General features: G+C 46.4%; 1 protein-coding gene across 1 annotated transcript; it reads right to left on the bottom strand.

Moving 5' to 3' along the window:
* Positions 1-13,055: 13,055 nt before the first annotated feature.
* On the bottom strand, positions 13,056-13,643 carry LOC135461224 (olfactory receptor 14J1-like). Its single transcript, XM_064738230.1, has one exon. The coding sequence runs from the start codon at positions 13,641-13,643 to the stop codon at positions 13,056-13,058; it is 588 nt and encodes a 195-aa protein (XP_064594300.1).
* Positions 13,644-15,332: the final 1,689 nt, after the last annotated feature.

Here is a 15,332-nt window from a genome sequence, read left to right as displayed (position 1 = left end):
CAAAGGCAAACCAGTTCCGGCACTCTTCAGCCAGGGGACATGCCCAGAAGGCATCCTTTAAATCCATGACAGAGAACCATGCATGCTCCTCAGGTACTTGGCTTAAAAGGATGTGCGGGTTTTGCACTACCGGATGCCTGTCAACCATTCTTTTATTAACTTCTCTTGAATCTTGTACTAATTGATACCTTCCATCAGCTTTTCTCACCGCTAGTATGGGAGTATTATGTGGAGACATGCATGGTGCTAAAATCCTTCCTTTAACAGCTGGTAAATTACTGTGGCTAGTCCTTTCTTTCCCTCTGGGGAAATTGGATACTGCCTTACCCGACTGGGGGAGATGTCTTTCTGCAGCTCTGCTTTTATTCGTGGCATATTCAAACAACCAATTTTTCCATCACCCACCCACATGTTTGGGTTGATTTCATCTCTTTCTTCCTTTGTTAAGACCATTATTTGTACTACCATTTTTCCTTCTTTTAGGATTACTCGAATTCCCAATTTGATTTGTAAATCATGTCCTAATAAATTACAACCTAACTTGGGGATGTAAATGATCTTAGCTTGACACTCTCTTGAATTTGTTCTAATTTCTACATCTTCTATAATCTGGGCCTCAAATGGTTCTCCTTTGGCCCCTTGTACTTTTCAGATCTTTTTACAGACTGTGATTCCTGTTGGTATTTTAGTCACACATGACTTGTCTGCTCCGGTATCAACTAAAAATTCAAATTCATCATTCTGGGGACCAATCTCAAAATTTACCAATGGCTCGTCTAGATGATTCGTTAAATTCCCCAGAGCATAGAACCCTTGACACCCCTATTCCACATACTTCTCGTCTCTTCTTAAGATGTTCTCTAGAGTTTCTTGCTCCCAGGCTATGGCTTCATCTAATTGGAGTTTCTTACAATTTCTCTTTAGGTGTCCTTTCTCTCCACAGTAATAACAATATTTGTCACTGGGTAGACCCCTAGCCCCTTTTGGTCTAATAAAACCTTTGTCTCTTCTAAGTGGTTCTACTGGCCATATTTGTTGGCTCCCACACTTTCTCTGACTATGGCTACCATAATTTTAGCTTTTATTTTTTGTCTTTTCTTCTTCTCTTATATATACTCTCATGGCTTCTCCCAGCAGTTCATTAATACTTTTTTCCTGCCAGTCCTCTATTCTTTCTAACTTTCATGCGATATCTGGCTTTAGTTACAGGATTTAGTTACAAATTGTACCTTGAGAAGGACTTGGCCTGTTGGAACCCAGGACACCCCTCTGGATGCCCTGGCTGACATGGCCTGTGGCTGGGGAGTCCTGGCAGGAAGCCAAAGATGCCTGGGATTTTGATCGTAACCCACGGAGCAAATTACCACCCTTGTATGAAGAATTACAAGTCACAAAATTTTAAGTAGAATGATAATGAATCTGTCACAGGATGTAAAATGGTATTTTGTGGATTTTTATATAGAGGTCTAGGAGGCAAGAGGGAGGGACGTGGGTGTTGTCCTATTCTTCTTCCTTCTTCTTAGCCTCCACCTTCTTGGTGATGGTGGCATTTTAGGATTGGTTTAGAGTAGAAGTAGACTGTCTAACGTAGGTGATAGGTAATAGAAAATAATGATAAATAAAGTACACATAGTTCATAGGATAAAACGTAGACACCAGCCCGGGGGCAGGGAGTGTGCCTCTGTCTGACCTCTGGCAGGTCAAAGAGAAAATGTTATAGGTAAGGAACAATAAACAACCTTGGAAGCCAAAGCCGAAGAATTCAGACTCCTTCTTGGGAACACCAGGCTGGGAAAAAAGGATTCTCGGGATCATCCTTGACCACAGGAAACCCGAGATTGGCCTTCTGGGCTGTCTGGGTCAACATCAGAGTAAATCTGGAAGTTTTGCTTTAGCCTATTAAGCCATGGTGCTGGGGTCTCGTGTATTTCCTGGGTGCCGTCAAACGCTAACCTGGTATTACTCCCTCTAGGGACTGATTCTTTTATCCCTCTGCTCATCAGGGACCTGTAATCTCTCATGTTCCTTCTCCCCCTTTCTTGATTAGGGTCCCAGTCAGGCTCCACTGAAGGCATTGTTTGGTCACCTGGGGGCCTGGGCTGGTTTTCTTGCTCCCAAATTTTCATTCCTTCAGTTCTTATTAATTGAGTCTCTTCTGGGGAAAATAGGATGTTAAAGATGGAGTTCAATTCTCCCCATGTATAAATATTAGGGCCTAAAAATGGATCAATTTGATTTGCTGTTCCTACTAGTTCTTCCACTAAATTTCACAATTCTATCTAAAAGTTTCTAACTTCGGATGCAGTCAAGGGACCGTTTACAAATCCAATCTCACTGGCCACCCCGCCCATGGGAACTTCTATGAGGGGGAACAATTTTTCCACTTTAGCCACTTTGGACCGGGTGTTACAACATCAGCTGTGGAGGCTGACTGGTTAACTTCACTCTTGGGCATGAGATTCTGAGATGTTGTTTGGCTTCTCGTTTGTGGTGGGGAGGCAGAGCAGGAACTTGCTGGTGAACAAGGGGTGCATGAGATGGCAGAGGTAAGGGGACAGTAGTGAAGGGTAAAGAGAGTAAGGAGAGGGCTGAGGGGAAGGTGATGGAGGTATAACTGGGTTAGGAGGTGGTAAAGGAATGACAGCTGGGAGAGGAGGAGGAATTGGGTCCACAGAAAGAGGAATTGGAGGAAGGATTTGAGGTACTGCAAGGGTAGGAGGAAGGAAGTGGTCAAGGAGGTCCCAGTTTTTTTCAGCCTTCCCAGCCTCTTCTTCTTTTACTTTCCTAGCTTGCTTTCCCTCTTTTAATTTATAGACTCTTGTATTTTCCTCCTCTGAGGCGTACTTTAGCCAATAGGTGACGTTGTGAATGTGATGGGCCTTTTCCAAGAACTTCGGGGACACAGAGGAAGTGCATCACCTTTGGACAGAGAGGCAGGTAACTCAGGAAATGTTTAAGGATGTTGTTAGGTCATGCAGAAAGAAAATTACAGAGGTGAAAGTTTGAGGCTTAACCAGGCCACTTCTGTGAAGGAAGGTACAATCTCCATTCATTATTAGGACAGATGGGGTTTCCAAATATGAGGGAAAGGCTGAGGTACTTAACTCATTCTTTGCCTCAGTTTTCAAAAATAAGTGAAGTTGTCCTCAAGACAAGTGTTCTCTGAGCTGCTGGATGGGCACAAGGAGCAGAACAGCCCCCTGTAATCCAGGAGGAAGCAGCTGGGGACCTGCTGAGCCACTCAGATGCTCACAGGTGTCTCTGGGAGCAGATGGGATCCATCCCAGGGGGATGAGGGAGCTGGTGGATGAGCTCCCCTGTGGGAATCCATAAAGTTAGAGGGTTTTTAGGAAATGGTTAAAAAAAAAAATATTTAGGCCTCTGGATGTGGCCCGAAGTTCTGTTACAGCGGAAAAGTTTCCCAAGCAGTAGACGTGATAAATAACAATAGGACTTTGTAGATTTGGCTTTAGGATGGCAACAAGTTTATTTAATGTATATCTTTAGAAGGTTACTGTGAATAGAGCTCTGTTCTTTGTCTTTTATGAACCAGTCTTTGTTCTAACTACTATTACGTATGTTTTATAAGGACTGGATGGAAAGCTTGTCAATATGTCTTGTTTTGGTGTGATTGGTTGAAATCTAAACTGAGATGGTTTTATGTCATTCCGTTTTACCCCACCTTCGAGGGCATTTCCCATTAGGCCAGCATGCTGTTAACATCTAACAATGTTCTGAGGCTGATGTACTAATAATAAAAAAAGGCTGGTCTAAATTTGTCCAGTGTGGTCCATATTTGGACTTTTTGCCGCGGCAAGTGGGTTCCTCTCTTAAGACGTGGGTTCCTGACACCGTTGGATCTATAGCTACCCTGGTGCCCGTCAACTGGTGCCCCATGTGAGGAAGTTCCGTGTGAGGAAACCCCGTTCGAGGACGTAGATTAGAAGAAAAAATCCTGGATTTCCAGGCCTCTGGAGACCCAAGTGTTAATCAGGAGGACTGTATCATCTCTCCCGCCGAAGCCAAGAAATTTGTAAGTAACTTTTCTCGGGAGAGCGCTTGGGTAACGGTTTTTTGTGGTAAAAGAAAACAAAAATGGGAACGAACTTATCAAAAGTTGAATTGGATGTTTTTTATCAATTAGACATTGTTACAAGAAAAAGAGCACTCTGAAGTTTCAAAAATTGAGCTTAAAAACTTACTTATATGTGTTAAAACAAATACGCAAGGTTTAAATTTACAGTCTGCCATTACTTTTCATTTTTGGGATCAGATAAACTGGAGGATTTATAATCTAGTCACTCTTAAAAAAGATGAAAGTCTAAAAGAATTGATGCCCATTGCTCGAGCCCTGATGGAATGTTTTAAACAAACTGACGATAATAAGGTGAACTCGGATTCAGAAAACCAAGCTTCTGGCTCTGTCTCTTTAAATTCCAGTAAACCTGTATGTGTTCCGGAGAATGTAACAAATGTTGTTTCAAATGCTGATTTGAACTCCACTGAGAAAAATCTTCCTTCTCTCTCTCTGGGAAAGAATGAGACTTTTTCGGACTCTTCGTCGCGTTGTTCTGTTAATGTAAAAATATGTGACTTTTGTAAGGGGGAAGGGACAAAATGTATTGAAAATGTAAAGGAGAAAGTGAATGTATTTCCTAAGATTGGTTGTGCGGGGACACTGAAAGCTGGTTTAGATTGTGATATGCCTAAAGTGGAAACTGAGGGTGTTTCTTCCACTCGGGAAATTTTGGTTTCTGGGGGTTCTGGGAATTCTTTTTCAGTTAAGCAAAAACCTGGTTTTTATGGTAATCGTCAATCCATAGGTACAGAGAAAGAAAAATTTGCTTTAATTCAAAGGATGGAGTCCTTTGAAAGGATGGATAACCCTCAAAAACCTGAAAAAACATGGGTTGAGTTTTTTCCTCATTGCTGTGATCCTAATTCTTGTATTTTAAAACAAAACCATGTAAGTTTAAAACCTGGATTTGTGGATTCTTCAGCTGAGTTTTTCTTGGCAGGGAGACAATGTGAAACTTGTGGTAAAGTAGCAAATTCAAGGTTAACATTTGGCAATGTTCCCAGAACAGGGGAACACGCTTCTGTCTCGGCCCCTTTGGGCCGGGCTTCGGAGGAGGCGTGTTGTTTGTTGGAGTCCACCCCTGCCTTTCATGGCAGGGTTCCAAGGGGGGCGTGTTGCTTGGAGGTTTCTGAAAAAAATTTAGAGGTGTGTTCTCATGATCAGGTAGGCCGGCCTCCTGGAGCTGGCCGAGCTCCCGGAATTGGCAGAATTCCCGGACAAGAGCACAGTGTTCCTCCTGTCAGGGCCAGAGTGACTGGAAGGTTTGGATTTAATGATTCAGGATCAGAAAATGTATTGATTAGAAGCAAAGGGAATGTTCATACTGTCATTGATCAAAGTGACAATTTTGATTCTCCATTAAAATTACCGGATTGGTCATACATTAATCAGAAACTAGAAAGAGATTAGGATTTAAAGAAACAATATCTTGCCTTACCAGTAAAATATGGAAGAAATGATAGAAATCCAAAATATGAAAGACTCAATCACCATGATATAAAGGAATTACGACAGGCTTTGAAAGAAAGTGGATTTTCTTCTCCCTATTTTAATAGTGTGTTGAAAAATATTTTTAACTCTTATGATTTAGTTCCTGCTGATTGCAGGAATGTGGCAACTTTGATCTTAACCAATTCACAGTACCTACTATGGGAGTTACAATGGAAAAAGTTACTTAACAAGTTGGTTGAAGGATATGCAGATACTGATTATGCTGATTTAGATGTTGCTCAGTTGGCTGGTGATTCACCTTACAATAGGCCTGAAAATCAAGCAGCTGAACTGCCTCGGCCTGTTTTAGCAGACATTAAAAATGCTGCTAGAAAGGCCTTGCTTTCACTTGAACCTGTGGGTTCACATCTGAGCTCTTATCCACTGATCAAACAAAGTGAAACTTATGGTTCTTTTTTGGACAGATTAACTCAAGCTGTTGAAAGGCAATGTCCAGATGAACAAGCCCGCTCTTATATCATTCAAAATCTTGCTTATGTAAATGCTAATGATGAATGTAGAAAAATTATTTTAGCTTTGCCTTATCAACCTCCAACAGTTACACAGATGCTAACAGCTTGCAGTAGACTTTCACAAAATGCTGCAAATTCACAGGTCAATGCTTTGGAAAAAACCCTGGAACACAATTTGACACAACGAATGGATAAAATTGAAAAGCTTTTAGAAAAACAAGAAAAATGTTAGGAAAACTCTGTTAATGCTGTACAAGTAGATCCTAATAGAAAGCCTGCCTGTTTTGCTTGTGGTAAACTAGGCCACCTCAAAAAGGATTGTCGTGGGACAGCAAATCAAATTTCTATTTGCCCTCGATGCCGAAAAGGAAGTCATCTTGCTAAATACTGTCACTCACTATTTGACATTAATGGGAACCCACTGTCGTTAAACTTCAAAAACAGCGCGTTCCACCACACTCAGACACAAATTGTGGTACCCACTGGCAATGGGTGAATATTCCCACTGGGCTGGTCATGTCACAAAAGGATTGTCATGTGTAAAGATTCTAATCAAAGTGACTTTTTACCTGTCATAAAATGTGATTGTTATGATATATATGATCTGCTAATGTCTTGTTGTACAAGTTTTGTCCTCAGTTCACAGAATTTTCCAGGATTCAAGATTCTACACTGCATGATCTGCTCATCACAGCTTTAACGCAGACAGAGATGCAGCAAACCTGTACTGGTGTTGGGACTGAAATCCAAAAAGCTGGACTTGACATTTCTACAACCAAACTCCAAGGATGCAACAAAGACCCAAGCTGAGACATCAACTCTTCAAAGAAGATCATCAACTCTTCAAAGAAGACAGCCTCATCACTGGACTCTGGACACTGGACTCTGACTGTGGTTTGAGTTTTCAGCTTTTCCCTCAACCTCTTAATTTGGTCACAGATTTTGCTTATGTTGCTAATGCTAATGTTCAATTTTAAAGGATGTTAGCGATGAGACTTTACATCGTTGGCTTTCCTGTCTTTTTACAACTTTGCAATATAGAACTAATCCGTGTTTTGTTTCTCACATTAGGGCATTCATGTTCTCTGGTGCAGTTTTTGCTTCCCTTCACACAGGTGAAGCCGGCAGCCATGCCTGTCATCATTTCCTGCAAGCTTTTGCTTCATTGGGTGTACCCCAAGAAGTGAAGACTGTCAACGGTCCTGCATACATATCTCAAAAATTGGCCACATTTTTAAATGAGTGGGGTGTTCGGCACATTTTTGGTATTCCCCACTCTCCCACAAGCCAAGCAATCATTGAAAGAACACATCAAACCCTAAAACGCATATTAGATCAACAGAGAGGGGGAACGGAGGTCACCCCACAGATGCGACTGAACAAGGCTTTGATTAATTATTGGGGATTTTGATTAATAATTTGGGGAAAGGGTATGCTTCTGTCTCCACAGGTGCTGGAATTAAGTGGGTTCCTGCCAAAAACGTCAAACCATATCGCACTTCAGAACCTGCAGTCGAGCCCAGAACCGAGGAAGCAAGCACGCAGACGTGAACCGAATCGAAAGATCCCGGGTCTCGCCTGACGCCTCTTGTGCCTGATGTTCTTTGTACATCGGTGGAACCCATGAACTCTGATTTTGTGTCAATGTTATTTATGAGTATGCTAATTGAATGCTGAATGTTTGTTTAACAGTCTTAATTTTTGGCAAAGGTTTAAGTTAGAGATTTTGTGTAGAAAGAATTCTGCCAAGACTTAGTTCATGAAAGAGATGGAGCAAGTTCAATGGTATATTTGTTTTGCTTGATTTTAATTGTTTTTTGTTGTGCAGATTTGCCTGTGGATCAACCGAAAACGAATGTTTGGGTGACCTTAGCCAAGTCTGCCGGATCAGATACTATATGTCTGTCAAATTCAGAACCAGAAAAGCCTTTTTCAACCTGTTTGGTTGGTGTGCCAGTGAAAGAGTTGCCTTTGGTCAAAAAACAATCCAATGGTAGGCCAGGTGGAATTGACAATGGAAACAATCCCTCTTTCAATTGGAACATTTGGTCCAAAAAACTTCTCAGGGCAACATGTGAACCTCAAGAATTGGAAATCCTTGGTTCTTTGACCATGGATTTTTCTTTTACTTTTATGACTCGTGCCTGGTGAAAAGGTGATCCCTCAAAGTTTAGTGTTACTCCTCATTATTTTGCATATAAAAATTTGAGGTTTTGGTGTAATATTTCAAATAGTTGGGATGTGTTTCCGGAGACGGATCAATATCCACGGCAATTGCCGAAAGGGTATTGGTTCATTTGCGGAGACAGGGCTTGGCAAGGTATTCCAGCTCACCTTGAAGGTGGCCCTTGTAGCATTGGTATGCTCACCATAATTGCCCCCACTGCCAAAGCAGTGATGAAAAAGAAACAAAGGAAAACGAGAGCTGCTCCTCATTATGATGAGAACTGTCAGAGTGATTTTATGCCTTGGAATGCCGCCAGAAGGTTTTCAGCAGGTATATTCTTACCCCAATTGGCCTCAGCAGTGGCATTGAGACAATTAGATAGAGTTGGATGTTGGCTGAGCAAACAAGCTAATGCCACATCCTCTGCAATCAGTGATATGTTGACCAATGTTGATAGTATTAGACATGCTACTCTTCAAAACAGAGCAGCCATTGATTTTCTTTTACTGGCACAAGGACATGGTTGTGAGGAATTCGAAGGATTGTGTTGTATGAATTTGTCTGACCATTCTGAATCCATTCACAAAAGCATTCAAAAATTGAAGGATCTGACAGCCCAAATCAAAGAAGATGGAAGTTCCTGGTTGGATGATTTGTTTCAAAAATGGAGTTTTGCACCTTGGCTAAGGCAACTTTGCAAGATAGGTCTTTATGTACTAGGTGTTCTAATACTGATATGTATAGTAGTACCTTGTGTACTTTGTTGTGTTCGGCGAATGATGAACAGAACAGTCCGAGAAGTTTTCGTCATACAAGCAGGAGATTTAGGAAGTAGAAGCACAGAGAGTGTTCGGAATCTCACGAAAGCAGTAGATGAAGGTATAGACATGAACGAAGGTTTTGAATTAAGACCTTGGAATCGACCAGAGTTTTTTGAACAATGTCTTGTAACTATTACCAAACATGATTCATATCTCTTTCAAGGATGGGGTCATCACAGCATTAAGTTGCTGTGCCGTAATGTAGCAGTGCTTTAGTGCAGATAGGTCTCCAATAGATAATAAGCAGAAATTTTACAGTAGAGCTATGAAACGCAAGTAGTAAGCGACAAGAAAATGAAAGATTCTGGGTCAAACAGAGAGGGGGAAATGTGGGAATCCATAAAGTTAGAGGGTTTTTAGGAAATGGTTAAAAAAAAAATATTTAGGCCTCAGGATGTGGCCCGAAGTTCTGTTACAGCGGAAAAGTTTCCCAAGCAGTAGACATGACAAATAACAATAGGACATTGAAGATGTGGCTTTAGGATGGCAACAAGTTTGTTTAATGTATATCTTTAGAAGGTTACTGTGAATAGAGCTCTGTTCTTTGTCTTTTATGAACCAGTCTTTGTTCTAACTACTATTACGTATGTTTTATAAGGATTGGATGGAAAGCTTGTCAATATGTCTTGTTTTGGTGTGATTGGTTGAAATCTAAACTGAGATGGTTTTATGTCATTCCGTTTTACCCCACCTTCGAGGGCATTTCCCATTAGGCCAGCATGCTGTTAACATCTAACAGTGTTCTGAGGCTGATGTATTAATAATAAAAAAAGGCTGGTCTAAATTTGTCCAGTGTGGTCCATATTTGGACTTTTTGCCGCGGCAAGTGGGTTCATCTCTTAAGACGTGGGTTCCTGACACCATTGGATCTATAGCTACCCTGGTGCCCCAACAACTCTCCCCAAGCTGCTCTCCATCATTGACCATCAGTGCTGGCTCAGCAGGGAGGTGCCAGAGGACTGGAGGTGCCAATGTGAGCCCATCCCCAAGAAGGGATGGAAGGAGGATCTGGGCAACTAAAGGCCTGTCAGCCTGACCTGGGTGCCCGGCAAGGTTATGGAACAGATCACCTTGAGTGCCATCACAGGGCACGCACAGGATGGCAGAGGGATCAGAGCCAGCCAGCGTGGATTTCAATATCTGCATTGATGATCTGTATGAGGGGACTGAGTCCAGCATCAGCAAATGTGCAGATGACACCAAGCTGGGTGTGAGTGTGGATGTGCTGGAGGGTAGGAGGGCTCTGCAGAGGGACCTGGACAGGCTGGATCAATGTGGTGGTTTGACCAGGAAGAAGTGGGAATTCTGGGAAGCTGTGGTCAAACCAATGAAGGTTTTGGGTTTGAGACTGGCACCTGGTGTAGCCAGTGGGGTTTGGACACACCTCCGAGAATACACAGGGGTTAAAAGCAGGGCTTTGGCCTTGGGAGGCTCTCTTGGGACGTCGCTGCGAAGAGGTCAGATCACCCTCCCCTGTCCAGCCTTGCTGCTGGGCGGGGGAGGGGCAGCCATGCGGTAGGCCCGGGGCCTGGACAGAGATGGGGGTGAGAAAGCTCTCAAGGATGGAAGGGTGGAGGAGCCCCAAGAGACATCGGGCAGCCATTCCCCCCCCCAGGAGGGAGAGAGAGGGAGAGTCGGGGAGACGGAATGTGATAGCAGCCAGCCCAGGAGGAGAAAGGGGGGGGAAGGGTGCAGCCCGGCCGGCCGCAGCAGCAGCACGTGTGGGAGTATCATCGTCCCGGGACAGACAGAGACTGAAAGTTTTAACCCCTTTCTTTCATGATTGGGGCCTTGCAAAAAATGCTAATCCTCCTCGAAGCTGAATAAGAAGGGAGATGAGAGATGAGATGAGACAAGGACCTGGCCCGAAGAACGTGGAGATGATTGAATGGGGAGAGATGATTTGGAGTGGCCTTTTGGCTGGACTTTTCTTGTGGCCATGGACTCAGTTGTTCCTGTGACACAGAGACTGCATTTAGGGGGAAGCAGTGGCTCAAACCCAGGAGGGTTCATTCGTGAGGACCCCCCGGCCCCAGGGGGTTGGAAAAATATGGGGGGGACAGATGTCCCAAAGCAGAGACTGTGCCTTTTTGGAGTGAGACAAGGCATCCTTGAAAGACAACCCAAAAGCAGCTCTGGTCCATGCGTCAGTGGTGAGAGCACTGGGCATGGAAGGAAGATGTCACAAGCGGCAAAAGGACTTTTTCCGGGCGGTGCCGAAGTGACAGGGAAGCACACGAGGTTTCAGTGTGTTTCCAGGGGAAGCCTATGGAACAAGAAGGACTCCTTTCCTCTTCATGAACTGCAGTTTGAGTATACTAAAGTGTGGGGCAAAGGCTGGGCAGTTGGTGATTTGGGAGAATGTATCGGATTGGGAAAGTCAGGTAGTGGGGAGGGGGAAAGTGGTTTTTGTAAGGTTTTCAATTTTTTTTTCTTTTCCTTATGGTCTTTCCCTATTTTCCTGTAGTTTAGGTAATAAAGTGTTCTTTATGTTCAAGCTAAAGCCTGTTTTGCTTATTCCTGGTCACATCTCACAGCAGACACCAGGGTGAGGGCATTTTCATGGGGGGCACTGGCTCTGTGCCAGGCTCAAACCATGACAATCCTGGGCCCAAATCCAACAAAGCGAGGCTGAACAAGACCAAGTGCCGGGTCCTGCACTTTGGCCACAACAGCCCCTGCAGTGTTACAGGCTGGGGACAGAGTGGCTGGACAGCAGCCAGGCAGAAAGGGACCTGGGGGCACTGATGGACAGCAGGCTGGACATGAGGCAGCAGCGTGCCCAGGTGGGCAAGAAGGCCAATGGCTCCTGGCCTGGATCAGGAATGGTGTGGCCAGCAGGAGCAGGGCAGTGATTCTTCCCCTGCACTCAGCACTGGTGAGGCCACACCTCGAGTGCTGTGTCCAGTTCTGGGCCCCAATTTAGGAAGGCCATGGAGGGGCTGGAGCGTGTCCAGAGAAGGGCAACAAGGCTGGTGAGGGGTCTGGAAAACAGGTCCTGTGAGGAGTTGCTGAGGGAGCTGGGGTTGTTTATCCAGGAGAAGAGGAGGCTCAGGTAGACAAGGCGGTGTCAGGGCAGAGGTTGGACTTGATGATCTCCAAGGTCTTTTCCAACCTTGCTGATTCTGTGATTCTCTGGAACCACCCTTGGAGCAGTTGGAACAGCGTCTGCAGGGGAAGGACAGGAAACTCCCAACTCATGGTAGCAAACTTTCTGGCTGACTGCAGAGGCCATGACAAAACTGAGCGGTTTCCCTGGTGTCCCCCAGCCCTTGCTGGCCCCAGGGGCTGATGGCATTTGTGCTCCCTCAGGTTCATGTCCCCACACCAACAGCATGGGGGTGCTCCCCCTGCTCTGTGCAATGCAAACAGGGGCTGCTGAGCCAGTGCTGCCATGTCTGTGCCTGCAAGGATGGGGCACCTGTGTGAGCTGGGGGAGAGGCCAGGGCTGCAGAGGGGGGATGTTGTTGGCAGCTCCATGAGGACGCTCTGGGACGCTGCCCTGGGCTGTGCAGCGCACTGGGGATGGATCAGACCCTGCTCTGCTGCTCCTTCCCGTCTGCCCCAGGGTCCTTGCAGAGCCCCAGCCATGCTGTTTGCCCCCAGCCTGCCCACGGCCAGCCTGGGGCTGCTCATGGGGCTTTTCTGCGCTGGGCATTGGCCTGGACGCATTCTTGAGAGAGCCTGGGCAAGGAGCCTGGAGCCCCCAGGCCCTGGGCTGAGGCGTCAGCGCTGCCCCAGCAGTGCCCATGGCCTGTCCCTGCTGCAGCCCTGGCACTGCCACGCCCAGGGCTGTGCCCGGCCCTGAGAGCACTCAGGCCCTGCAGCAACACCAGGGCCACCAGGGCAGCGGGGCAGGGCCACGGCAGCATCACTGGCAACACCAAGTTGGCACAAACAATGACATCACTTTGTAGAAAATATTTAAAATATAAAACAAAGATAAAGGTACTCCAAAATGAAACTAACAAGAAGTATTGAAGGTTACTTTTATAACAAGTGATTGGCAGAAACTTGCCAGCAGCTTAATGCTTGTGAAACCATCCAGTCATCAGTCTCTCCACTCCAGCCTTGAGCTCCTGGTTCCTCAGGCTGTAGATGAGGGGGTTTAGGGCTGGAGGCACCACCGAGTACAGAACTGACAGTGCTAGATCCAGGGATGGGGAGGAGATGGAGGGGGGCTTCAGGTAGGCAAATGTGCCAGTGCTGAGGAACAGGGAGACCACGGCCAGGTGAGGGAGGCAGGTGGAAAAGGCTTTGTGCCGTCCCTGCTCAGAGGGGATCCTCAGCACAGCCCTGAAGATCTGCACATAGGAGAAAACAATGAACACAAAACAACCAAAACCTAAACAGGCACTAAAAGCAAGAAGCCCAAGTTCCCTGAGGTAGGATTTGGAGCAGGAGAGCTTGAGGATCTGTGGGATTTCACAGAAGAACTGGCCCAGGGCATTGGCATGGCACAGGGGCAGGGAAAATGTATTGGCTGTGTGCAGCAGTGAATAGAGAAAGGCACTGGCCCAGGCAGCTGCTGCCATGTGGGCACAAGCTCTGCTGCCCAGGAGGGTCCCGTAGTGCAGGGGTTTGCAGATGGACACGTAGCGGTCGTAGCACATGACGGTCAGGAGGGAAACCTCTAATGACATGAAAAACACAAAAAAAAAGAGCTGAGCAGCACATCCTGAGTAGGAGATGTCCCTGGTGTCCCAGAGGGAATTGTGCATGGCTTTGGGGACAGTGGTGCAGATGGAGCCCAGGTCGCTGAGGGCCAGGTTGAGCAGGAAGAAGAACATGGGTGTGTGCAGGTGGTGGCTGCAGGCTACGGCGCTGATGATGAGGCCGTTGCCCAGGAGGGCAGCCAGGGAGATGCCCAGCAAGAGGCAGAAGTGCAGGAGCTGCAGCTGTCGCTTGTGTGCAAATGCCAGCAGGAGGAAGTGCCTGATGGAGCTGCTGTTGGACATTTGCTGTCTCTGGCCATTGGAAGCTGTTCATGGAGAAAAGTCAGTGACCGGTTGGGAGAAACTTCTTCCAACAAAATCAAAGCCGTTTCCCACAGACCCTTCTCCTGTAACACTGTGACACCCTTTTCAATTTCCAGCAGATTTTCCTTCAGCTCCAAGTGTGGAGCCCTGGCTGGTGATGCCTGAGTGGGACTTCAGGTTCAGGGCAGGTACACACAGAGATTTTTATAGTTCAGCCTTGCTGTGCAGAGATAGGAGAGGGACAGGGACCTGTCCTCGTGTTCCACTTTGAATCTCTGTTAACACAGAAAGCCCTGTCAGCATCTGCCCTCCCACTGCCAGAGAACAGGAATGGTAAAGTCTGTTTAAATGTACTAGTGTTATTTACAGCTTTTCTTCATCTCCTCTGCTGATTATTTTTGGATGTCAGAAAATCTCTGCATTTCTGCTGCCCTCTCAGAGAACAGTGAGTTCTCTGAGGCAAGGTGGTGAGTGGAGAGGAAGGGAAGGAGGTCTGTCACCCTGTCCTGTTCCAGGATTGTCTGGGCTTTCACCTTTCCCTGACAGAGGATGATCACCCTCCCATGCTTCATTTAAAAACCATCCTGACATTGCTGAGAGCAGATGGATCCCCACAGTCCACCAAATGTCCATCCCCTTCTCAAGGTCTCAGCTCCACATTTGTACCCAGGACAAGGCTCATTTCCCCAACCCAACAGCATTTTCTCATTTTAGACCTTTTATGTCTCACCGTGGGGTTTTTAGATAACACAGAGATGCTACAGGACAGGTTTGTATCCTGGAGGGAAGCTCAAAGCTTGGACTGAAATCTCAGGGAGATTCCAGGTGTCCTTATGATGGCATTGGATTGAGGGAGATGCAGCTCCTTCCCTGGCTGCCCTGACAGCATTGCCCAGAGCCGGGCACTGGGGACAGCGTCACCCTGAGCCAGCTGTGCCCCCTCCAGAGCCCCCAGGGCCGGGCAGCTGCTCCCAGCCCTGTGCTCTGCAGAGGGAACTGGGCCCGGGGCTGCAGAGCTGCCCCACGGCTCTGCTGCAGCTCTGCCTGCACAGGAGGGGCTGCACGCCTTGGAGCCCCAGTCCTGAGGGCAGAGGCTGGGCTGGGGCACAGGAGGGAGGGGGCTTGTTCAGAGGGAGGGGCTGCATTGGAGGGGATCCTGTGAGCATCTCTAAGCTCTCCCTGCCACAGCATTGCTGGGGTTTGTTTTCTCTCATTGCCTGATCTTCTCTCTGCTTCCTGGTGATTTTCCTCCTGCAGGTGTTTCCCAGTGCCTGATCTCTCCCTGCCAGCACTCACAGACCCCAAATCTCTGTGCCCACTCCT

The sequence above is a fragment of the Zonotrichia leucophrys genome, unplaced genomic scaffold (assembly GCF_028769735.1).
Source record: "Zonotrichia leucophrys gambelii isolate GWCS_2022_RI unplaced genomic scaffold, RI_Zleu_2.0 Scaffold_225_81591, whole genome shotgun sequence".
NCBI classification, from domain to species: Eukaryota; Metazoa; Chordata; class Aves; order Passeriformes; family Passerellidae; genus Zonotrichia; species Zonotrichia leucophrys.
Note: the sequence above shows the minus strand (reverse complement) of the source record. Positions and strands in the feature narration are given on the sequence as shown.